Source organism: Xenopus tropicalis, chromosome 6 (genome assembly GCF_000004195.4).
Source record: "Xenopus tropicalis strain Nigerian chromosome 6, UCB_Xtro_10.0, whole genome shotgun sequence".
NCBI classification, from domain to species: Eukaryota; Metazoa; Chordata; class Amphibia; order Anura; family Pipidae; genus Xenopus; species Xenopus tropicalis.
The window spans coordinates 130,665,650-130,692,679 of record NC_030682.2 but is presented as its reverse complement, the minus strand read 5'-3'; the positions used below and the strand labels follow the sequence as shown (position 1 = coordinate 130,692,679).

Below are 27,030 nucleotides of genomic sequence, written 5' to 3'. Positions count from 1 at the left end.
ATGGAGAGCAGAGACCTGAAGCAATTCAGGATCTGAGGAAGGCACTGTGCAAAGTGCAAAAAAAGTTACACTGCAGCAATTTTTGCACACTGCCATCACATAAGTGACACCTACTATAACCTTGAACTGGCAGTAATGTCATAATTCCCACAGTGCATCAGGTGCAGCTCACTGCAAGGATACAATTATGGGAAAAATGCTGCATTACATGTATAATAAACATGCCGATTTGTGTTCAAAATTGTACTTCGCACCCTGCACTTGTGGTGGTAAATGACCCTTGAAAATAAGGTCCATCATGTTCAGCCCTCCCAAAAAATCGAAAAACTACTGTGTATAGGATTTATATATGCAAATCCAACTAATTGTTTCATCTCTCAGGTCACAGTGATCACTTATAAGAGAAATATACAATTCGTTGAAGAAATCTGTGAGTCGAGAGGGTCACATAGGTTTTCCAGCTTTTTGCTAAAGAAATACGTTTTTTTACATCTCTTTTCTTTTCCTTCCTTACTAAAAATGTTGTCATCCAGTACCATTTTCCCTATCCAATTATCAATACACTCCATAATTGAAAGGGGAAACACTTTTTTTCTGTTTGTGGTTTGTTTCTGTTTATGGTCAAGAAAAATAGGGTCCTGGATTATGGATAAATTCCCAATTTATTAACATTGGTAAAAACCCTAACCTATGTTGTTTTTGACTCCACAAAACATCTTCTAAGAAGATCCACCTTTGCAGTGAGAGGAAAACCACCCTTCCTTCCTTTATTTTCCTGATAAACATCAACATGAGTGTGAAGGAATATTTCATTCCAGGATATTGCTGCCTAAATATTTTGACTCCCTGCCTTACTCCTTTGGAAATTCCTTCACTGCCAAAATATTATTGATATGTAATGCCAGACACTGTTTGGGGACCACTTGGCTAGGAGGAAAAGTAAGCTTCATAATCATCATAGTAAATTAATATTGAATGAATGGACCCTGGCTCCACAGGGCAAAAAAACATGAAAAAACAGTTGGGTTTCAGTTGCACATGGTAGGAGAAAGTGTGGAAAATAGAAAGCAATGGCACTCAGAACAATTACAAGCAGGGCAAGCCCTTGCAAATTTTATTGCAGAGGTGCTTGGTGCAAGGGCTTGCCCTGCTTGTAATTGATCTGAGTGCCATTGCTTTCTATTTTATGGAATTGTTTGGGAGGGTGCCGATCCCTCCAGCATTGTGCACCGAGCTCCTCACCTTGGAATGCCAGGGTGTGCGAGGAAGGTCTCCAAGTTGATTAGGAGAAAGAGTGGAGCCATATCTTGAGTACAGTACAAGCTCTGCTCCTGAGTTCTCTTAACCCACCACAAATACAGTAGGTGCCAAACGTAGTTTAAAACTGTCAGAGACATACATTTAAGATGGCTATACATTTAAAGACTATAAGCTGTGCGATATTGGGCTTAGAGGGTTAAGAGCCCAATACAAAATACTTTAAATAAATAAATTAAAAAACAGAGCCGAGAGCTGCATGTAAGGGCAGAATTGTATTCCATGCAAATAACAGATCGCACCTAAGATAACAGACGCAAGGCAGCACTCCTACCTGACAGCTGTTTCTCACCATCAGGTGCTTTCCAAGGTGAGAGCGTACAGAGCAGCTGGGGGGGGGGGGTGATGAACAAAGAAAAACAATGACTAAACACTTATAACACATTTGTATGCTCTACATTTATCATACATTTCTATTTGATTGCTGAAATTACAGAATCGAGGGCCACTATATTTTCAAAACGACCTGCTGAATTATGCTTAATATGGGGTAGTACCCGTGCTGGCGTAGATTTCTTATTACAGGTTATGAGAGAACCTAGGTCCCTGCGATAAATAATACCATGCCCAGTGCTGGGCCCAGCATTAATGGCGCCCAAAGCATGTCCCCAGGCCTTATTCGCACCCCTCCCACAGCCACACTATAGTGACAACTGCGGTGGGCAGAGCTGCTGAGGAGTGGGAGGTGGAGAGATTGCGTTGCTTTTCTGCCTACCCCTGGTTCTGGCCCTGGCCATGCCCCCCAGTGACCACACCATCTGAACAGCTGTTTCTTTTTTTCTTGCAAGGGGGGCTATAACAATGAGAGGAAGATAAGGAAGCCTATCACCAGCCTGCCAGTGAGACAATGGATCCTTAAGCAAGGCTAAACCTGCAAGGTGACACAGTGACATCTTTTTATTAAAACACAAAGTAAATATATCTAAAGGTGTTTTTTAAGTAAGGGAGTCTATAGACCAGTTTTTTACCCTGCATAACTGCTGCAGTGAGTTCCGGTATGAAAACACAAACACATTAAAACACAGAAAAGCCAAAATTCCAAAATTCAGATTTATTCATATAACATTATATAGCACTACACTTAAAGAGATAATGAGACCAGAAATGAAACCTTTTTTATATCTATCATAAAATTGTCTTTGCATGCTATTTATAATTTTGCCCTAAAAGTATTTGTCCAAAGCTTTTACACTCCCTATCTGATCCCTATGTTCCTCTTTGAGGGGGCGGCCATATTTGTGCAGCAGGAGGCCGTTAGCATTAGAAGCTATAACTGACAGGCTCAGAAGGGACAGTCAGGTTGGCAAACAGTCAGGTTTAGGAACTTCAAATAACAATTACTTACAAAAGCAGCCCTAACAGTGAAAAATGATCAACATGACCTATAGGGAAATATTTATGTATGACTCATATTTTCAAAAGTAGTTTTTTTCATGTCAGTATCACTTAGATACCAGAGGCTGAATAAGACATTTGAATAAGTGGTTGAACTTGATGGCCTGTGTCTTTTTTTAAACATCTGCCACTATGATCTCTGTGCAGTTTCTTAGTAATGGCCCCTGTCTCAGCAGTGACAAGAAGACAGGTGTCAGGGAAGAGCTAAATCTTAGGGAACTCACTAATCCCCGGCTATAAAATCCCACATGGAATTCTTGCATAGCAGAGAGAGACACAGCATTCCTCTCTTCCTAAGTAGAGACTGTTTTTCATGGCACAAGAAATTAGCAGGTGGAAATATCAGAACAGATATACATTCAGAAAGGAATAATGATCTATACAGCGGAGATCGGCCTGAAAAACGTGAAAGCATGCATTTTCAGGCCAATCCCCGCTTTGTGTAGCCCAGGCCAATGCTGTACTTATCATTGGAGCGTAGAGGAGCGGATTCACCTCTTTCCACAAGTCTATAAAATGCAGGTGGAGAGAAGTGGATCCTTCACATAGTGTGCCTTTGCTCTTTGAAGGTACTTTTGGAAAAAGAGTCTTCGAACTGCATGTCAGATATTTGATAGAGTGACTTCTGTCACAGCATTCAAGTGAGTTATTTAAAAACACCCACAGATTACATGGAAAATCCTGTGAAAGCATTTATAGATAATATCAGTTAATGAATAACTTTTTAATGGCGGGGTGGCACACACTCGAGGTCCAGCAGCTGTTGAATCTACCATTCTCAGCATTCCACAACAACTTTCAATAGTTCATAAAACCAGGAGGGACATGAGAGTAACACCCATGGAGTACTGGCATAATAAGGGGGGCCCCCTAGCCCATAAATCATTTTTGGGCCCCCAACTGATGACCTGCTATCTTAGCCACACCCCAACTCATGTGCGTGTATATTCTCACTTGTTCATTTGCCATGAGACAGGCAGGAACAAGGATGTAAGGACCTATACAGAAGACCCCAAAGCCTGCTAGAGAGTCCGGGTACCTGAAGCCTCTTACCCTTTACAATAATAACAAGGCTTCTGAATAAACAGGCTGATCTACTGAGTGTTCTTGCACTGATTTTCAAAAAAATTCAATATATGTTTCAACGAGGTTGGTAAACACCCATTAAATAGACACAGGTATCTTCTATGATAAATGTGTCAATTTCTGATTATCAGGAAAATTTGAGCCCCCAACCTTTAAGCTTGCATCATATAGATATTCATAGCCTAGTGTGAAAATCTGTCACACTGCATCAGGAGTAGCAGGCGAACCTGACTCAGGAGGACAGGGCCCCATTGCAACCTGCAGCTCCTATACTTGCACATCTGAAAGGTATGAAAGATACTTATGTGCCTCCTCACCCCTTCCCCTCATCAATACAGAACTGACTTGCACAGTTAGGTCTCTGTGCTCCGAAATGTGTGCAAAGTGCAATTTTTGGATGCAAATCCCCATTTATTTATTTTTACCAGAACTCTTTTACCCAGAATTCTAACGTCAGATATTCCATTTGCACCTGATGCATCAAAATGAGTTTGTGTATCCAGGGTCACAAATTAGGTGCAATTTGCAGCTAGCGTCTCCAGAGCCAATGTTGAAAATGCTGTAATTGTCCAATTCACTGGGTGCAAGTCTGGTTCACCTACTAATGCAAACTGGAGTGGGAACCATTAATACCATCATGTTTAGCATGGGGGAGGCTCCAGGGTACCCCAGTTTCAATGAACAATGAACTTGCACATGATTCATCAAAAGGGACAGGACAAACACAATGGCAGTTAGGGCTTGTGAACCCAAATGTAATCTTTTGCTTAATAAATAACATACATTAATTACAAATATTCACTCACTTTTGTTCTTTCGCACAGGGAGACTCAATTATCCACAGATTTTTGTTTATTTTTATTAGTGGCAACTGCCATACTATTCCTCACTGGTCACTCCTAAGTCACCGTTGGTCTATATAAATGGAAAAGCTGGCCTTTTGATGCCTGCCGCACACCAGAGCAATTAGGCCATCTGCGTGCCCTTTGTATAAAGTGTCCATTGAATCAAATATTCCTATGCCTTTTTAGCTTTACACTGTCCCCCTAGACGTCTGATTTATGCCTTAATATATAATATCTACAATATTAATTCATCCTAAATCTGCCCGTGTCACATCAATCATAGGGACAGGTGGACAAAAGGCCTACAGGCACCTACATAATGAACAAAGTGGAGTAACTGTTGGATTCAGTGTCCTTTTGTTTTCAGAACCATATCGTCTATCATTTCCTTGTTCTTGGAAAATCAATAACAAGTGTATAAAGATGACATAACAATTCCTATTGTAACTAACACAGAATGGTGTAACTGATACAGTTAAGTACATATAGCGTTTTTTAGCATTTCAAATGTTGAAAATGTGTCTTGATTAATTGCAATTCATAGTTAAGGCTGATACCACATGGGGCTAATTCTCAGCCTGAGTTAAAATGCAGCTGGAACCATTGTGTTTGCCCAGGTGCAGGCACATATGACAGATATCAGCCCTGAAATGCAAACTCTTGTGTTTCTTTGCCAATATCCACCGTATGTGCCTGCACCTGGGCCAACACAATGGTGCAGGCAAAGTAGGAGGTTGATGTCAATAAAGGGGGGCATTTTTCCACAGGCTAAGAATCAGCCTCATTTGGCATCAGCGTTAATCTGGCCATACACACAACAATATTACCAAAATTATGTTTTGTACGATATTCGGTGCGTGTATGGTGGATCAACGAGATCACTGATATTGGCAAAAGTCTTGGATGCTGGTCGTCTCGACGATCGGATGGGAAAGGCAGCTTAAGGGAAGGGCAGAAAAATGTAAAAGGGGCCCACAAGATGGGTTGACGAAAATGGCCACAAATGTAGATGCAACCAAACACTCATCTTGCACTAACGTAAGGTAGATGTATTTGTTTTGACGGATTGGGAACAATTTTTCTGTATGGCCATAATTACTGGAATTATAGGGGGTAACAATGATTGTGGGTAAAACACATGGTGATTTACATCCGAAAATGGCATTTTGCACACTGTACTGCATTCATAAAAGACCCTTGTACAGCTAGAGGTAACACTTGACTGCTACATTTTTGTATAAACTTGGTAAATGCTTTTTTTTCAGTGCCTTACAGAAGGTCCTATACCTTCCCCCATTCCCCTGTCTTTTCATAAATATAAATAATGTGCAAACATATAAATCAGCCGGACTGTTGCATACTTGATTTATGTAATTCTCCACCATCACTTGTGGCTCCCAGTCTTCCTGCTTTGCCAGGAACCCCTTATTGGCTAAATATCAATCTCATCTCTATGAAAAAGACATGTGAAAGTAACCTGTTAAGCTGAACATGTATTAGTGCTAAGAATTCCACTGTGTCTAGTCACCCCAGTGCTTTCAAAAAAGGTGACCAGAAAATACTACTTTCTTGGTTTTGGGATTGGTTTTTATGGGCTGCTAGACCTGGGGAAAAATGTGATATATGGAGATAAGCATTTTTAAATAATTGCCCAATATAAAACGTCAACAAATTGTATCTTATCTTTCATTCTATAACTATACAAGACCGATTATTGTTAACTGCTAGTCAGTTGCTATGGGTTACCAAACCAAGTAAACATGTAGCTTCACTAACCCCAGTATGAATTATTTTACATGTTCGCATACAGCTGCTAGCTTTGATTTTGGTTCAGAGAACATAGCTGCTCAGCAGTGACGTTCTATTTATTTGTTGAACTCCTTAGGCCAATAATTGCTTTCTTTGAGTGACAAAGTAAAAAAAGAAACCTTTAAAACCACTAAACTTCGGTGACCTCAGCTGCTGCACCAGGATAAGATACGTCAGTACACAAAAGTGCTGTATCTTGAGTTTATTGAACTCCTTCTGCTGTAACCAGCACCCAACTGGCTGCTTTTAGCATTAGATACCTTGGGGGTTATACAAAAAGAAACCCACGTCATCAATGTTAACTCTTTCCTTTACTAAAAAAGGGGACATTCACCTTTTTAATAACTTACATTGTGTTATAAATGAACTGATTCTAAGCAATTATTGTTACTGATCTTTGTTTGGTTATCAAAATATTAGCACTGCCTGTTTCCAGCATGCAGCTGAAAATGGCATCTGTAATGGGCTTTAACTATTAAAATTAGCCCGTAAGAACAATATGTTGGTCAGAAAATGCTTTTAAAAAAAAAATATTTCACCACTAGGGAGGTACAGGTATGGGATCCTTTATCTAAAAAGCTCCAAATTACAGGAAGGCCATTTCCTGTAGAGTACATTTTAATCAAATAATTAAACATTTTAAAAATGATTTCCTTTTTCTCTGCAGTAATAAAACAGAATTACGGAAAGATCCCTTATCCGGAAACCCCCAGGCCTCAAGCATTCTGGATAATTGATCCTATACCTGTACCAGCCTGTAAAAAAGGCAAATGTAGATAACTAGGATCATAATTGGGATTTATTCATGTTCTATGCTGATGATGACAACTGCAGCAGACACAACTGGAGGCATGTTATGGGGCCCACCATCTTGCCAGTGCAAAATCTTGTCAACAGTACTTACAGGATGGGAGTGTCAGGCTGCTCAAAAACCTATATATCTTAATTATCCAGACAGGTATCACTTTTGCACCTCTTTTTTTCCCGCACCATTTTGATTTGGTACCAAACTTATAGTCTGAAGCACAGGCCCAAAATTTCTGTGCGGCGGGGCGGCATGCCAACCCTAAATTTGTGCTGCCCCAGGCCTGGGACTGGAAATCGGGGCCTGGGTCTGGAACAATGATACCTGTATAGAGATTGCCTGATCATATTTTTTTAATTAGTATAAAGAAAGGAAGGAGGGTAAAGAACTATCCTATTCAATGATACCCTGGCACAGATGAGGACCTATTTAACAAAGAAAAAACAAGTCTCATCCCATGGAGGCCTAAATTCTTCATTTAATCCACTGGCAGGGTTTTGTGCAAGTGCGTCCATCTGTGACGCTGGATTCTGAGATCAGGTAGGGAAAACAGTATTATGTAATAATGTAATAGTTACATGAAAGGGGCAAAAAGTGTTTCACCCTGTTTTAATATCCTGAGAACTTGCAAGGTTTGCATTATGGACGACCTCACTATGATTTTTTTTAAATAACATTTGTAAGACTGCTCAGCCAGTTTGCTTGTTTAGATTTTGTGCTTATACCTTTTAAATTCTGAAATTTTTCGTTCTTAAGTAAAAGCTTTGTCGGCATTGTTTATGCACTGCATGTGAAGCAATAAGTGGTTAAGCTAATTATCTCTAATATGGAGGATATACTTTACAGCAAGCATTACATATATAATTACACTATTATTTGATCAGAATCCTGATAAATAAACTGTACCTTTGTAAGTAAGAAATAAAGCTGGTCATAACATTATTTTTACAATATTCAACATTTTGGGGCTGTTAGTCCTAGGCTGGTCACACATTAAGTTTGTTCAGGCCCCCACATGTGGACTAATGGCATTCTGTTTTTCAGAATTATATATATATATATACAGTGCAACTATATGGAAATTTAAGGAGAACATGTTGACGCAAGTACCTTTAATGTATGGGATTTTTTGTGCAACTGACTGGGCTGACTTGGTTTGGAGCGGCAGAGTCAGTAGCTTTTATGAGGCCAGTTAAAGCCACCATCTGGGACAATAAACCACTACTGGAACAAGTTATAACAGCAGTTTTAAAGTGTTTGGTTTGGTTTCCCCTCATACAACTTAAATTCCCCCAACAATGTCCCCCTAATATTTAGAAAATGGACACAGTTACTCAATCCAGGAGATTAAGCTACACACTAGTCAACTTTTAAATCAAACGATTATTCATCTGGACTTCTCAGGAGAGTCTTTGACTTTACCATCATCCCTTCAGGCTAATTTTGTAATCCAAAGATTAAAAATCCCTTCTGCAGGGTGCCTGTTCTCTAGATGTATGTATATTTATTGAGTTGTGGGGATTTTCTAGGGACACTTGGCCAGGGCTCAGCATGTAATGTCCTTACCTGACAACAATGAGCTCACAAGAGTCCTAAGGGCAAGAGTATGGATTACATTTCCAAATACAGGATACAATAGGACTCACACAATGTTCCACAAACAGTGCTGTGCTCAGACAGAAAATCATTCCTAAGTGACCCTATCTTCACAGCATCCTATAGAAATTTATGGCAAATTCCCTGCCTGCAATGCAATGCAGATTTGATGGTAACAGGTGGATCATCATATAGAATTGCTCATTTCTGCCCTACACGCAATAAGGCTTAGGGGTTGACACTGATAAAACATATTTTATCAGCCTAAGCAACTTTTTAATATATATCTAATAATGTATGTTGGTTAAGATGGCCATACGTGGGCAGATTTCAGCTGCCGACTCTAGTCCTTTAGACCGATTTGGCAGCTTATCGGCTGTATGGGCACCCTCGACAGGCCTACCCGACCGATATCTGGCCTGAAATTGGCCAGATCTTGATGAGGCAGGTTTGATTTTCTGTAGGATCGGCTCACTGATGGCCCTCATGCCCGGCCAAACGATCGAATTAGCTTGATAGCTGATTTGGACTACCTAGGCTGGCAGTGAGATATTATGACCTTTGGGATCACAATATATAGCCCAGCTTCTGCACAAGTTCAAATCAAATTCAAATCAAAACACGCATTCAAATCAAAACACCCCAGAAATTCTTAAATATATTTCTCACAAACAGAGTTGTTTTTTTTTTTAAACAGCAATGGGCAAAGGTATTTAAGAGGCGTGGCTGGAGTTGAGTTTTAAGGTGGTCGTACACAGTGTGACCTCACCAAACGAGCAAATCGTCTCCCAATATGCACACCTATGGCAGACGATATCGTGCTAATTCGATCGTTTGGCCCTAGGGGCATTGACGCCGTCGGACAGAGGACTGCATCAGTGAACCAATGTGGTTCCTGATCTGATGGGAAAATCAAACCTGCACGTATTGCTGGGCCAAATCGGCAGCTGAAATCTGCCCATGCATGCATAGTGATACTGACACTAAAAAACTCTTCAGAATATTAATGTACATAAAAAGTTACCTATAGGTCATGTTGATTGTTTTTTGCTGATAGGGCTGCTTGTGTAATTGTTACTCGAAGTTCCTAAACCTGACTGTTTTGCCAACCTGACTGTCCCTTCTCAGCCTGTCAGTTACAGCTTCTAATGCTAACGGCCTCCTGCTGCACCAATATGGCCGCCCCTCATAGAGGAACATGGGGGATCAGGTAAGGAATGTAAAAGCATCAGGCAAGTGCTTTAAAGGCAACATTATAAGTAGCATGCAAGATAATGTTATGATAGATATAAAAAAAAGTTTCATTTCTGGTGTCTTTAAAGGACAATGAAAGGTTAATATAAATTAAAAGTAAGTCTAAAGGCATTCTTTTTAAGTTATTACTGCATATCTAAATTCCCAGATCCCTGCTTGCTTCTCTGAGATATGGTGCTGGCAGCCTACAGCAGTGTGAAGCCTACAGTGACATCACTGAAATCTCTCTCCCCTTCCTGTAGGTGCCAGCGGCAGCCTTCCTATTCTCTGAGCATGTGTGTAACTTGATCCTGTCTCCTGTTCTGAGCTACACATGCCCACCAGCCAATCAGAAGCAGATCTGGCAGAGGGGAGGGGGGGAGGGAATGAAACACATGTGCAGTATGAAGCAAGGAGGGAAAGGAAGGGAGAATACCTTTTTAGAGATGGCTGCCTGTTCTAGAAAATGTGAAGTAAGTGTGACTGAGTAAATATGTGATTAGGTGAGCCAAAGGTGTGGTGTTTTTACTAAACAATAGGAGGACTATTGGGCAGGATGCTTTTTAAATTTTGACTTGCATTCTCCTTTAAGTCTTACCTGGGAAGTAGTAGTGGAACAACCAGGGGCGGCTATCAGTGGGACGGCCTTAGTACTTTCATGCTGCGCCCCTATCTAGGGGTCCTTGTGATGCTAAGGGCCCAGGGTCAATGTCCTACCTTAACTAAAATAATTAAATTTACAGTTTTTAAGTTATTTGCCTAAATGTTATCTGCCTGTCCCTTGAATGTTCTGCCCTGCTAGTTCTACTAAAACATCCACCTGGAGTCCAGCTTTTACCCCATTGTTTCCAGAGTCAGAACCAGCAGTGCTATAAACAGCTGTTGCACTTACAAACACCATTGAAGCCACTAAAAAAAAAGTTGAAAGAGTCTAGATTGCATTTCATTTTTTATTTATTAAGTTACATTTCTCAGTTTACAATGTCCTTCAAAACACAGTTGTTCCAGTGCCAAAGGCAATAGAGAGATGAAGTGGATATTAGGTGTACCCGTTTTTCTGTGAATTCACTCGGAAAAGACAAAGATGATGAAACCAGGGCAAAACGTCACTTCTTCTCCCAGAAGCATAAACATCCTGCTCGCAATCCCACAGCCCCACTACTAGGGTTCTGTCAGGACTTGCCCTACCAGCAGCCGGCGTTGAAGCCACGCCCCCATTCACTTAATACCCGCCCAAGGGCACGTGTACCACCGCCTGCCTCGCTGCCTATTGGTTCGGATTCTTCCTTAGCCGCGCCCGCTCTCCGTATCAGACCCGCCCCACAGGTCACATGCGTTAACGACAGCCCGCCCCGCGGCTCTCATTGGCTCGGAGGTTCCCCGTGACGTCAACACCGATCAGCTGTTTGCAAACTCAGTTGTAGAACAACAACAAAAAAAGCTTCAGTCGGGAGCGGACGGTTAGCGGGTTCGTGTGCCTCGTATTCCAGCCCGTGGGAATATTCGTTTCTATGAACGGTTTTGTCGTCGTCTACCTCACCCGTTTCAACGGAATTAAGCGGTTAGAAGGACTGCGCCAGCACACAGGATATAAAGCGACCAAAGAGTAAGTAACGGCCGTGTTAAGTGCGGCTGCAACAACAACAGCAGCTAGGCACGCAGTGGAACTATAGCTATCAACTACAGCTAACTGCTTAAAACAGATGAGAGTCGTAGTTCCACAACAGTGCGTAATGTTTTGTGTTGGGAAACTAATTACCAGAGGCCGAAGCCGCCCAGCACTAAGCTTATTGTAGTTGTTGCCTTTCTCCGGCCGGCACCTTCTGCGCCCCCTATTGTGAGACAGTGAGGGAGACGTTCGCTATCTTTGGGAAATGTGCCACAGCGCCCCCTAGCTGGGCCGAGCGTAAAGCAGCATCCTGAAGCCCTGGCGAAAAGGCGTGGCCTAAATAAAAATAGTCCCCCCCCCCCCCCCCCCCGCTTTGTCTCCTTGTTTGGCCTCTGCAGCAGGTTATGTTATGGTACAAGCTGGCGGGCAGCCCTCTGTGTCTCCAGTCAGACAGGGATCCGCTGCTGCCATAAGGATGACGCATTTTCCTGGAACCCTAGCACCAGAGGGGAAACGTTAATAAAAGTACAAAGTGCACACTATGTTGTGTAAGAGTTGCGTGTATAGTGCGACTTGTAGTTCAGTAAGGGCGAAGAAAACGACAAAATAGAATTTTGCCTATTTTAAGCAACTTTGCAGTATGCATTAAAGTTCTTATTGCTTTTTAAGTTATTTGTAAATATAAGTGATATATAAAGCCGTGTGTTTCTATTGGCAGCCCTGGTAGTTCTGACTGTTCAAACAATGTAGCAGAAGGCAGCTGTTTAAAGGAACACTGTCATGGGAAAACGTTTTTTAAAACCCATCAGTTAATAGAGCTTCTCCAGCAGAATCCTGCATTGTAATCTGTTTTTCAATATATATATTTTTTTTATATTTAATGTTGAAATTTCACATGGGGCTAGCCATATTCTTCATTTCCCAAGGTGCCACAGCCATGTGACCTGTGCTCTGATAAACTTCAGTCACACTTTACTGCTGAGCTGCAAGTTGGAGTGATATCCCCCCCCCCTCCAGCAGCCGATCAGCAGAACAATGGGAATGGAGCAAGATAGCAGCTCCCAGTAGGTATCAGAATAGCACTCAATAGTAAGAAATCCAAGTCCGACTTGGGACTCCTCCAGTTACATGGGAGTAGGAGAAACAATAGGTTAGCTGAAAGCTGTTCTAATGTGTAGCGCTGGCTCCTTCTGAAAGCTCAGACTCAGGCACAATGCACTGAGATGGTGCCTACACACCAATATAACAACTAAAAAAAATACATTTGTTGGTTCAAGAATAACATTTTAAATGGTAGAGTGAATTATTTGCTATGTAAACAGTGTCATTTAGAAGTAAAAAGTATGCCATAAAAATCATGAGTAAATCATTATTTTGTCTTTCTGTCATTGACGTCACTGGCATGTGCCAAACCTGACCCTGTGTAGTGAACATGCGTGCCTGGATCCAGCGCATATAAAAATAAATATTAAAAGTTTTGGAAATAGAAAATATAAATAATAATTGAAGGTAAATGGGCCCCTGATCAGACTTGACCCATAGTCATGCAAGTTACAAATGCCTTGCTTGCTGTCTACTGTTGCCCTGTGCCCACTAGGGTGGCCATAGGGACCAGTCTACAGGTCATATTTGTGCAGCATTAGAAGCTGTAACTGACAGGCTGAGAAGGGACAGTCAGGTTGGCAAAACAGTCAGGTTTAGGGACTTCAAGTAACAATTACTTACAAAAACAGTAGAAAAATTATCAACATGGCCTATAGGGAACTTTTAATTTACTTTAATATTTTCACAAGTAGTTATTTGGTGTCAGTATCACTTTAAAGTATGATGGTTCAGATTATGGAAAAATGCAAATTCCCAAGCTATATGGATACTAGATACTATAGCTGTATGCTTGTTTTTAGTGGACTTAAAAAATGAGACACGGTATCAACAGTTTTATTTGTGTAGTAATAATTATCACATTCTTTCTTTTTCTTAAGGTTTTATACAGAACAGTTTACATTTCCTTGTGTATCTCTGGAGTGAGATATTATTTAGCACTTTATCACTGCTTGTGCCACCTTGCTACACCTGAGCCATTACTGTGAGTCGGAAGCACTGCTACCAAAGGACTGTGCTCTGCCTGGGAATGTTCCAGATGCTTAACAATATGTTTGCTAGAGAATGCAGCAATGCCTTAAGCCAAGAAACCAAACTGAGCGAAAAAGAAGATGATGAGTGGATTCTTGTCGACTTCATAGGTATGAATATAATGCAGCTAGTATGTTTTGTCATGTGCGTGTTGTCTGCTAGTACATTCTGTGCAAGTGCAGGGCATACAGAAAAGATAAGCCTAAAAACACCCACTCAACTATGCTTGCCCACAAGCTTCCTCCTGATTATGACATGTACGTAATCTATTCTCATAACTAGAAACCAAACTGTAATTTGTAAAGATGCACAACTGCTGTAAAGCTGGCTATGCAACTTAAAGGAGACATATTGGATAAATGGAATAAATCCCTAATTTTGTAGGCAATTATGAATAATGTACGGTGCACTTTAGGCTAAAAATGAATCATATCTGTAAAAATGGCCCCTTTATTGGAGCTCCCAATAGATCCTATCAGTTCTCAGTCCTTGTTTCAAATGAAGGGTGGGCGTGTCCTAACGGTCAAAGACAGGCTTCAGTTCCACATCAGGTCAGCCTAGCTGAATTAATTACCAATTAGCCTTGTATCATGACATTATTATAATGTACAGACTTCCTTTCTACTCTGCATATACTCTACTCGGGACATATATGGAGGCATAGATCTTCCTTTATTTCATTCATTATTATTCATTTCATTTTTTTCTGATACCAATACAAATCTTAATATGCATTATCCTTCATGATTACCTCATTCAGCTCAAGTGGATCCTGGTTCGAGAGTTTCTGAAGAAGCAGCTACATTTGAAGTCATATCACATTCTGATGAAACATCTGTTCTGCCACACGTTTCAAATACATTTGAACGTTTAGGAACCACAAGTGACTCGTGCTTTATTCATTTCAACCTATGCCCCATGGAGGAGAGCTGGTTTGTGACACCACCTCCTTGTTTTACTGCAGGAGAACTGACCAGCATGGCGGTGAAAACCAGCCCTATGGAAAACCTTCTCATTGAACACCCAAGCATGTCTGTGTATGCTGTTCATAACATGTGCCATAAACCGGAGACTAGTTGTGAATCTGGTTTTCCCAGCCCTGATAGAACAGAGTAAGTATAGTGTAAGTTTCCTGTCATTTTTGTTACATATTTCTTGTTTTTTTGCTTAATTATTTTCTATATTGCTTTAATATGGAGGCCAGTACTCCTTTAGGAATATCCAAATTGTTTATACTTCACTGATTTTTATTCTTTTTCCTCATCCAGCTAGCATATTAGATTATTAGGGTTGCCACCTCACAAACTGAATCCGCATCCTGCACGGCTACTTAAAACTTCAGATGTATGCTGCAGACTGCATTGATTTCTGTTCAGTCATACAGCATACATCTGCACAGAGGGTTGACCCAAGCCTTCTCTCTGTAGACTGTGCGATTGGATTGTATGTAAACACCAAATGCAAGTTCAGTCTGTTTGTACAGAATAAACAGTGTCTGTATCCATCAACCCTTTAATCTATGAATGTGATATACATTATTATAAAACTATTATAAAGTGGCCAAATAGTACTTAAGCTCATTAGTCACAATCATGTTTGTTTTGAAATCCTCTAGTGTGTATTTTTATTTCCATATGTGAGAGTGCAAGAGAGTACTACTGCTGCTGGTAAGCTTCCAGTCCTAATAAAGGGTCTTCAGAGCAACAGGGGCTAAAAAATACAGCCTGGGGCAAATCACCTATGTCTCTCTGCAGTCTGTTTTATACTGCGGCAGAAATGTTACTCTTCTATTTGAAAATATAAATATTGGTTGCCAGCTCACATACTGAATGCCACCATTCATGTGTAGTAGATCAAACAAAGCCTGGGTGCAGTCCATCAGTATATATATTCCAGAGTTGCAAAGAAGATTAACCTCACAGGACCCAGCAGAAATGTTAGTCTCCCAAAAAAATGCACATTTAAAATTATAAGCCCTGTAAATTAATCTTTTCTTTGAATCGTTGAAATATGAGTATGTACAGGTATAGGATTATCCAGAAAGATCAGAATTACAGGAAGGCCATCTTCCATATTAGGCCATATAAGTCAATTTTAATCATATAATTCACATTTTAAAAAATAATTTCCTTTTTCTCTGTAATAATAAAATTGTTCCTTGTTCTGTTTCCTGGATGTGCAGTGTTAGTTTTTTAAATAAAAAGTATGCTGAGATGTATGCTCTTGATTTATTGTAACATTATAAAGAATCTGATCAAATAGCAAATGTAGCTGGTAAATGTATTGCACAATTCCTATTCTAAAATGTTTTTATTTATTTTTAGGTTGGCTACAGAGAATAAAAAAAAGGGTAAACACATACATTGTTCTATTGCAGCTCTTGCTGCTCGAATAAAAGGACTGGAGAACACCAAAATATATCTTGGTGATAAGTTGACTAAACTTCATTTGGAAAAACATCCAAGCAGAAAGGGTTTCCGGCGCCAGAATCTCATTCGAGGATGCCGTTCCCAACAGACCAAGCACAGCAGACTCCTCGTTCACCAGCCTTCCCCACGTCAATACAATTATTGAAGGAATATCCGTGCTTCGTTCCCTGGGTTGAGTAGCAGAGCGACTTGCAATACACAGTGCAGCATACAGGTCATTCTGGTATAAGGGCTGTGCAGGTCTCAGTTCTATACCTTGTTCAGCACATGGTTAATACATTCTTGTTAACCCACACTTTTATGGAGATTTTGTATCTATGAAACATACAGGGACAGACTTATTTTTAAAGATCCTTTAAGCATTTATGTAACGCTAGCGTCGACATAGTCTCCATACAGAAGAAACACTGAAACCGATGCAGTTGCCTAAGAGACTGTCAAAACCAAAGCTAGTGTGTGTTGGTACAGAAAGTACATATTCTGTAGCATTATGGTAATGGTTATTCAGCCAATCAACTCATTATTCTTTGTTGATATTTCTCCCAAACCTCAGGACCCCTCTAATCATTTCTAGACTGAAGTTCCCCACCAGCACTTAGAGAAAATCAATAGAAATAAGAGAGAACACCTCTTTGGTAACTACAATGATTACGGTTAATTTACACATTTTCAGAAATAGGGCTAGAGGGCTTCTTAAATGTTTCTTGGACTAGATGTCTTATCCACTGCCATATGTAAGTGAATTGTACTATGTACAATAATTACTGTGAGGGAAAATTTTAAACAGGGAATAAAACAAAAAAAAAGTTGTATTTCTGATGCAGAACTACTTGTATACATATGTTTTACATGTTTGATATTAGTACATCAAAAGAACATGTCTGAATTTTTATTCATTTTATATTGCTTGTGATGGGTAGCCATAAAGGGAAAAAAGCAATATGTAACAAAATAAAATATATGAGCAGTTTAGGGCGAGACTTATTGTATTTTAGAGAATCTTTATGTTAAGAGAGCAAAATAATAAGAATGTGTTTTTATACTGGGTTTTTGTTCACAGGAAAAGTTTGGGGGGTGGGGTGCAGTTTGAAGCCATTTTATTCACAATCTGTTTTTTACTCAGGGTCACACTGACCTGCCAGAGCACCAGGGGATTTTCCATGGCCCAGTCCCTAGTGAGTACGAGCCTGGTTCAGTTTCCTTCAGCCCTTTTTAAGTTCCACCAGAGGCATATATAACAGCTAGAATATTGGGCACTGTCTGCATCTTTGGAACTAGGAGTCCCACTATGCCCCTAAGTTACTTGAAAATCGCTAGAGATCATTATCAGAGCAGTTTGTGTCCTAATGCACCATACCTGTGTTCTTCGGGTTTATCCTCCCTGTTTGTTTTTTCACTGTTGGTAGGAGAAGCCAAACGCTAAAAAGTATTTGGAGGGCATTTCTATAATGCTGAGATGAGTATGTTTTGATGTACTCCCAGTCCCCTTTAGTTCTGCCCAACAGCTGTATCTTTTGGGCCATTGAAATTATGATTTCATTGTGCATGTGGGACATACAGCAGGATAGGACAATGTATAGGGACATTGAACTTGACACTTTGAAATGGCACCACAACATATGAGCTCCTGGGGCTGCAGGGGTGATGCCATTATAAATCAGGCCTACCACAATATATATACTTTTTTCTGATAACTGTGCTGTTCGGCACCATTTCTACATTTTTAAGGCCTGTATAAAGGCATATAAAAGTTTTGTTATTCATTTAAACTATCAGTATGTATCTAGTAATTATTTTTCTCACTTGTAATTTGCTGATATACCTCCTTTGTTGTCTATATTCAACATTTCTGTGATATTTTTTTTCACACGTAAGCCATAAGATACTGTTAATTGTGCATATTGTAACAGACACCATTCCTTTTTTTTTTTTACTTTAGTCTCTTCGTACAAATGCCTAAAACATAATGTGCGCTTAGATTAATTTTCTTATTTGTTTGACAACTGAAATTACTTGTGATTTTTATCTAACCTACCACTAGAAGGTTACAGAGGTTTAACATCCTATCCATTTAAAGGAGAAGGAAAGTTTTCTTCATTGGGGGGTGCCAAAATATTACCCAGTGATTGTATTTACTTACCTGATACCCCGGCCAGTGCTCCTGATAGCGGAAAACCGCACTGGTCCAGGTTACATGCAGGCGAATGATGCTCTTCTTTGCCCTTTCTTCATGCCAGCTGCACATGCGCAGTAAAGTGAAACACTGGCTTTTCTGCTCAATTGCGCATGCGCTGGCCCCAGGATTGCAGGGAAAGAAGAAGAAAAGAAGAGGCTCATTCGCCTGCATGTACCCTGGGCTGGTGCACTTTTCTCCTAATAGGAGCACCTGTCTGGGGTATCGGGTAAGTTAATACAATCAATGGGGGTTGCCTAACATTTTGCATCCCTCCAGTGCTTTCCTCCTTCTTTAAAGGAGAACTAAACCCTAAAAATGAATATGGCGAGAAATGCCATATTTCATATACTGAAATTAATGCACCAGCCAAAGTTTCAGCATCTCTTTAGTAGTGATGATCCATGCCTTCAAAGTTGTCGCAGTAGGTCACCATACTGAATCGTGTTGGGAGTGTCTGCAACATATTCACAGTGGGCTCTGGGCAGCTGCTGAGAAGCTAAGCTTAGTGGCCGTCACAAAATATCAAGCAGAAAGTCAGTCTGGCCTGTTATAAAAGCTGATGCTACAGGGCTGTTTATTAAATTCAGATGCTAATGGCACTGGTTTCAGAGCTGCCATGTAATGTGACTCTAACTAAATTACTAATTTGCCATATATATATAACATTTATATTCTATATATACAGTATATTGTTTGGGGGCACAGATCTTCCCTGTTAAAGGGCTGTGGTTGCCCCAAAACAGAATGTGCAACATTTCTCCCCCTACTTTGGTTAAAATTTGCTTCTCCTTTAAATACTGCCTTAATTATTAATGTTAAATTTCCAAGACACTATTAGTTATATGCCTTGAGGTCATGTGTAGGTACATGCATGTTTTCTTTGTGAATATTGTGTGAGAGTTAGTGGTTATAATTAAATGAATTAGGGCAGGCTTACTGTAAGCAGCAGGAGGGTCATTTTTTGTTGATCTTCATTATTTATTTTGTATGGTTTTTGAATTATTACTGTTTTTATTTTGCCTGCAACAGAAAATGTCTGGGGTCACCAACCACTGAAAGAACTTCTGAACTACTGTAAGGGTTTAGTTCATTTTAAGTGTTGTTCTTATTTATGATTGCATATATATTTTTTTCTGGATATCTCCTATTGTTCTTCCATTCTGACTTCCAGACAGCTATGTGGATACTGGGGTTCAACCAGATGCAATTGACCTTTAGAGTGGCAGAACAAAAAATAAAAATATTTCAAAAACCACATAAAATGAAGACTTGTATTAGAATACTGCTTGATGATATAGTGAACCAGCCAATGTGGCTGTAGAAAATATAATCTATATAATATATAAAATCTCTTGCCTGGTCTTTTTTGTAAGGTGCTCTGCAGTAGGTGGGAACATTAGAACCATCACATCATAACTGTATTCAAAGTCAACAAAAACAGAATAAAATGATATGGGCAAAGCACACTTCTAGTTCATAGAGCCAACATTTTGAGAAGCCTGGTAGATATCTGGGTCACATTTTGGTTCTGCAATAGATTAGATGGGTGCAGTTCATGCCTTCATGTTATGTCTGAGTTTCCAGGATAAAGTAAAAGGATTATTAATCGTTAAGTTTAATGTTTTCTATGGCTTTGCCAAGTTCTTCCTGTTGTTTCCTGTGATGGCATGTGTTCCCCAGATTAGACTGGAAATCTGGCTGCTCTTCAGAATAAGTGTCAGACTTTGAACTTGATTGCTTAAAGGAGAAATAAAGGTTAAATTACTGGGTCCCAATTTGTTAGGAACCTGCTATCTCCAGGTTGACCCCTTGTACTTCTCCTTCAAGGAATGCAGTAGAGGGTATGACTCTGTATGAAGCAGTCTGATTCTTCCTGAATACTCTGTCTGTGCCACTGTGTGAATATAAACGTGTGTGTGTGTGTGTGTGGACTGTATAGTAGTAATTGTACTCAGGGTCAATACAAATCAGCCGAACATTGAAAATGTTAAGTACTTAAGACATTTGTTTGTGTGTATCCATGTGTACTTTTTTATGCATAGTGTGTTTCAACTTAAGATATATACTGGGTTGTGTCATTGATTTGCTTTCTGTATATAAGTTGTTTTAGCCCTTTTTTTTTTATATATATCTGTTGTGTGGCAGTATGCATAGAGAGGGTATTAGGGTTGTGCGCGTGCTTCATGGCATTGTGTTGTATATTGCCAAGGAACGCCTTGCAATCCATATGCTTCATAGACTGAATGTGTTATTTAGGCGCTGTTTGTGGCACTACATTTGGTAGATGCAGGCATATGTTAAGTACGTTTTGTTTCCTTTTATATAGTTTTTTGTTTGTTTCTTTGGTTGTTGATTAATCAGAAATGTGTATACTTTCACAGTAGTGCATAGAAAACTTGACCAGAGTTATCTTATATAGTATGTTTAAAATATGTAGTAGTCTGTTATGATTATACTGTATATGTATAGCCTTTGTATGGTTTGTTGGTTTTTTTTTTTTTCAGTAGTTGCAAAACTGTATGTTTCAGTATGACAAAGACCACTGCTTATTTACTGTTAAATATACATGAATATTATGGATGCCCAATAATGGAACTGTTCATGCTACAATTTATTTCATTAGGCTTTTTCCTTGACCTGCGCTTATATGCAGGCCAAAAATACGCCACATGTGGCAGTAGCCTTACCCTCTGCATAAACAGTATACACATGCTGCATACACTATTTGCCTTGTGCAAATTATCTGATTTCAAGCATTAACTCATTTCAATACCCCCCCCCCCCCCATGGCAGCAAAGTGTGTATCTAGCATGCTAGTTGTTTTAACCTATATTTCCTGGTTTAGGAAAAATTATTGATTATGGGATAGAAAAAATGATCTCCTATAATCCAGGTATGTATTTCAGAGGATACTTTGGGGTATGTGACATATGGGAGATGCACAAAAGCATCACTGAGTTAGTGGTCTCTCTTAAAAGGGATTTCTGTACAAACAGACCACCCTTCTATGCCTTCTGTATGACTTAATGTGAACCCCATGATATATAAAGGCAGCAATCACAATTAAGGGCATTACTAAGGAAGAAGGGTTTAACTTTTTCATTGGGCATTGTGTTCATTAATCACAAAAAAAAACTTTCCTAATGACCTGCTTTGTGTATCTTCTTTACAGTTTTTCCTTTAATATCATTTCAGTAGACGTTTACAACTTTCTTAATATGAATTATGGAGAATGGAAATGGGAGTTTTGTAATACTTTTTAAAGACATTTTAGTTATTTTAGAATAATATGGCAAACTCTTTGTGGCTTAATCTAGAGCTCATGTGTAGCAAATGTAGCATATTAATGGTTTTAGAAAGCCTAAGTACTATATAGAAAGGCTCTCTGTATTGGTGGCTATTATATAATTATTAAACAGATGTTGCAGAGAGAAATTGGTTTTATTTATACACCGTAAGAGCTAAAATTAATAGAACACATTATGCCTTTGTTGTCTATTGAAAATGGGTCTAGATTGTCATCATAAGTGGCATAATCTAGTAGTAACCATGCTGTTGGAAGGAATGATTAAAGCTCAGTAAGATCATGTTATTGCAGGCCATTGTGTTCATGTAATTAATGTGTTAATAGTGCTGCTTGTTGCACAGTTGCAATACAATGAGTCTGAAGTCTGTACTGCTGTAAGGAAGCAATAGCCTTGCCTTGAAGGAACAATAAAGCCTAAAGAGATATTTATAAAAAAAATCCATCCATAATATTACTTTTACATTTATATCTATAAACAAAACAATGATTTCTGTTGTGTGCCACAAAATGATTTTACCCAATCATAAAACTTGTTCAGGCAAGGGTTAAACTGTGCATCCTCTAACTAGCTGAATGCCTACTTGCCAGCAGATGGTAATGGAGGGGCTGAGGTGGGGGGTGAGCCATCTGCACTAAAACTGACACATTCAAATGACTGTTTAACATAATGGCTAGCTGTCTTTGGTTTTATTGCCTGGCTGGATGTTATAAGAAATATGTATTCCCTCTCTGCACGTGCTGCATTCTATACATCTATCAGTGAGAAGTGCACCAAAAGCAGAATCTGCTGCAGCGCAGCCAAGGGAAATGCTGAAATCGTAGTTCAGCAACATTTGTTTGCAAATCAAATGACAAACATTTTCCCAAAACTCATCGAAATGATGTCAGAAATTTACTGTCAGATTTTAGTCAAGTATTGGGGTGATAATCTGATATATCGCAAGTACCGATGGCAGATTATCCACAATTGATTACAGCAGTTGGTCTGTTGGTTAGACTGGACTCCAACCCACCGGCCTCCAGTTCTACAGCCTGTTCTATGCTGTCTAGCCACAGTTTTATACCCAGCAATAAATACACAGTATTATATTATTTGTACTATTTACCTAATACATTTGATTTTTAAGGGCCCTTTGTGCAGTTCACTTTTAGCTTGTTTGGCTTCAACAGACGTGGGTGCACATTTTGCACAAGTGACCAGGTTACTATCAGGTGTTATATATCAGGTCTGTCCTCACTGTGTTTCAGTATAATTATATAAGAAATATATGCCTTTTAAAAATGTGTTTCTTCTCCGCATGCTAGGGAATACTAAGAGAATAGTTGTTGATTTTATATTCACAATTTGTAGAATTTTTTTACTTTTTGCTCTGGAAAAATCTTAATACAGTACATTTGTTTGTCTTATGCACAATGTCTCAGAGTCAGTATTTTGTGGATGAGATCTGTAGAGGTAACTTTTTTTTTTCCAACACCAGCAAATTGGTAAACCCAAATATTTATTTGACCTAATGAAATAAATTGTAATTCTGAGCAAATTTCCACACAATAATTACCACATGTAAAGGGGTAATGCATCTCTTAGTATAATGTAGACTGATATTGCAAGACAATTTGCTATTTGTAAGTAAAAACTGTGGCTTCATAGATCAATAGTATTTTTGGCTGCTGGGGGCAACAAGCCTCCCATTTGAAAGCTGAAAAGATTCAGAACAGGAAGGCAGATTTTTTATACATATATAAATTTAATTGAAAAGTTGCTAAGAATAAGACATACTATAACACAAAGGTGAACTAACCCTTTAGATGTGTTATTTGTACAGGTAATTGCTATTATTTTGGTGTTTACAACCCCTGTAGAGTGTTATTTCCTGCCCAAACTTTTGGATCTGCTCTTTATGCAGGACTGGGATGGACAGCCCTGTGATGGGCAGGCATCATGTCACAGCTTGGCCATTGTGTATATTGTCATTATTATACCGACAGCACAAAGGCCTGTCAATTAGTTATGCTGAATTGGTTAAAAAGGGAAACCGACAATTCTACAGAAGCCGCATTCATGGTAGTGAACCTGTTACCATATTTTTTCTACTTTATCAAGTGGAAAAACGCCTGCATTAATTGTGCTTAGTAGGGGAAGGCTTTGCTTAATTAGGGTTTCATAATGAGATTCCTAGTGACAGGTCTCGCCAACGAGTGTCGTAGCTCAAACTCATGTTTTGTCCCAAATGGGAGAATTGATAAGGTAGGGGAAATCTTGTCAGATACCTAGTGCCTGAACCTAACCCTAAATAGCCAGGTATAACCTGCTCCCATAGCAGTTAATTCGTCTGACCCTAACTGAGCAATGAAATGACAACAGGCAGGGTTGGAGTAAGGTGCAACATGACATGAGCCTGCCTACTCGGGGCTGACTTGTGCATTAATATTAAGGTGTCAGATTCAGCAGCTTATTTGCCCTTGTATAGGGCCCATCTGAGGGCCTACCTGAGTGGTATATGGCCGAAAATTAGCCAGATGTGGTTTGGGCAGGTTTGATTTTTCTGTCAGATCAAGGACCGCGTCGGCTCGTTGAAGTAGTCCTTACTACAGAGGCTCATATTTCCGTTGTTATTATCCGATTGTTTGGTCTTAGGGCCAACTGATTGTATTTGCCCGATATCACCCACCTTAGGTCGCCAAACGAGCAGCTCTTATAGTGTATGGCCAGCAGTTAGGGTTTATGTTGAAATAATACCATTATACTGTAAGTACTCAATAAATGTTTTGGTCTGAGTGGTCTTCCCTTTCCACATGGTTACTGTACTTTGGCTGTTTGGTGACAGAAGCAATAAGACTCCAAAACAACTTGCTTCTAATCCCCTGTCTTATATATCAACGAGGCAGTCACTTCCGTCCACTTTTATATAAGGAAATACTTTATTACTCTAATTTTTATATATCTTATTGCTTTCTGTATACTGTTGCTAGTATGTTGGTACAGACTGTTGTGAAAAAGGCAAACTCTCTTGTGTGATTGGATAGGTTCTGTTCTTTTTGTTTTATATATAAATCTGCCGGTGACTGAGCGACGGCACGACTGAATGGTTGTTACATTTTCACGCTGTGTTTGCCTGATAAGAACTTGAACATTTTAAAAGGGACATTTCCAGTAAAATAAATTCTATGCATAGACGGCAGCTTATTTCTTGAGCCACATCCTTATAATGAAGCAGTTCTTACTGATAGTGTTTCTGGAGACATGAATGTTGTGTGTAAAGGTTGTATGGTTTGGTGAGCAAAATTTAAAATACAGCACTTTGCCAAAAAGAAAAAAAAAAGGGTAGAATTATTTAACATAAAATATGTATTGTGAATTTGTTGTGAACATTATGTTATACACATCATGATGGCCTTTTTTATTTTTATGTAATGCTCTGTATCTTAATAAATAAAATATTGGTTACTTTATTTGTGGTGGTGTTTTTTTGTGACATGTTCATTGATTTGTCTCAAGCTGAGAATTCGTTATTATTCATTCTTTATAGTTTGTGTAAATTCTTTAGGCAGTTTTTTCATGATAGGTAACCAAGTTTGCAACCATGGAGGCAACTCTTAGCACTGCAGATGTCGCCGAACCCCACTATCTTTTGTATAGGTATGGGGCCTGATATCCAGAATGCCTGGATTGTTTTGCCTTTAATAAGGATTTATTATATCTTAGTTGGGATCAAGTACAGGTACTGTTTTATTATTACAGAGAAAAGGGAATCATTTAACCATTAAATAAACCCAATAGGGCTGTTCTGCCCCCAATAAGGGGTAATTATATCTTAGTTGGGATCAAGTACAGGTACTGTTTTATTATTACAGAGAAAAGGGAATCATTTAACCATTAAATAAACCCAATAGGGCTGTTCTGCCCCCAATAAGGGGTAATTATATCTTAGTTGGGATCAAGTACAGGTACTGTTTTATTATTACAGAGAAAAGGGAATCATTTAACCATGAAATAAACCAAATAGGACTGTTCTGCCCCCAATAAGGGGTAATTATATCTTAGTTGGGATCAAGTACAGGTACTGTTTTATTATTACAGAGAAAAGTGAATCATTTAACCATGAAATAAACCCAATAGGGCTGTTCTGCCCCAATAAGGGGTAATTATATCTTAGTTGGGATCAAGTACAGGTACTGTTTTATTATTACAGAGAAAAAATGTGAATTATTTTATTAAAATGGAGTCCCATACCTGTATTACATTCAGTGTCTGGGATGTGTCATTAGCAAGGTATTTTTTATTTCAAATTCTTTTTTAGATTTAGAGTGTTATAGTTTTATTAAAGAGGTTGTTCACCGTTGAGTTAACCTTTAGTATGAAGTAGAGCGTAATATTTTGAGACAATTTGCAATTGGTCTTCATTTTTGTATTTTTTCGTTTTTTTACTCGAGTATAAGCCGATCCGAATATAAGCCGAGGTACCTAATTTTACCTAAGAAAACTGGAAAAACATATTGACTCGAGTATAAGCCTAGGGTGGGAAATGCAGCAGATACTGCTAAGATTCAATAATCATAATAAATACCAATAAAATTACATTAAATGAGGCATCTGTGGGGTATATGTTTTTAAATAATAATAATATTTCAAAGAAAAACAGTAAACTAGCTCTGTAAGTGGAGAAGAGGGTCAACAAAAACAATATGGTATCAACAATGATACCTTGAGAGTACTACCCCCTAATTTGCACACAAAGGACAGAGGGTGCTAGTCTGGAGGGACCCATGGCACCCGACTCGAGTATAAGCCGAGGGTGACTTTTTTCAGCACATTTTGGGTGCTGAAAAACTAGGCTTATACTCGAGTATATACAGTAATTCACTTTTTGTTCAGCAGCTCTCCAGTTTGGAGTTTCAGCAGCTATCTGCTTGCTAGGGTCCAAATTACCTTAGCAACCAGGGAGCAGTTTAAAGGAGAAGGAAAGGCAAAGTCACTTGTGGGTGCCAAAATGTTAGGCACCCCCAAGTGACTTAAATCGCTTACCTTGTACCCCGGGCTGGTGCCCCTGTTAGGAGAGAACAGCACCAGCCCAGGGTAGCAGCAATCGCTTCCTCTTTACTGCGCATGGGCACGCACTGAAGCAGGAGAGTGAATAGTGGAACAGAGAAGTCGACTTTTCACTCTACTGCGCATGCGTCTGTCATTTAGTCCTTGCAAAACGAAGCTGGAAGGAGGAAGCTCTCGCTACAGGTACCCCGGGCTGGTGCTGTTTTCTCCTAACAGGGGCACCAGCCCGGGGTACAAGGTAAG

At 39.4% G+C, this 27,030-nt stretch overlaps 1 protein-coding gene across 1 annotated transcript; it reads left to right on the top strand.

Moving 5' to 3' along the window:
* Nucleotides 1-11,410: 11,410 nt before the first annotated feature.
* Nucleotides 11,411-25,190, top strand: tp53inp1 (tumor protein p53 inducible nuclear protein 1). Its single transcript, XM_002931531.5, has 4 exons — nucleotides 11,411-11,692; nucleotides 13,678-13,938; nucleotides 14,589-14,940; nucleotides 16,153-25,190. The coding sequence occupies exons 2-4, from the start codon at nucleotides 13,827-13,829 to the stop codon at nucleotides 16,400-16,402; spliced, it is 714 nt and encodes a 237-aa protein (XP_002931577.2). The 5' UTR covers nucleotides 11,411-11,692; nucleotides 13,678-13,826; the 3' UTR covers nucleotides 16,403-25,190.
* The last annotated feature ends 1,840 nt before the right edge of the window (nucleotides 25,191-27,030 follow it).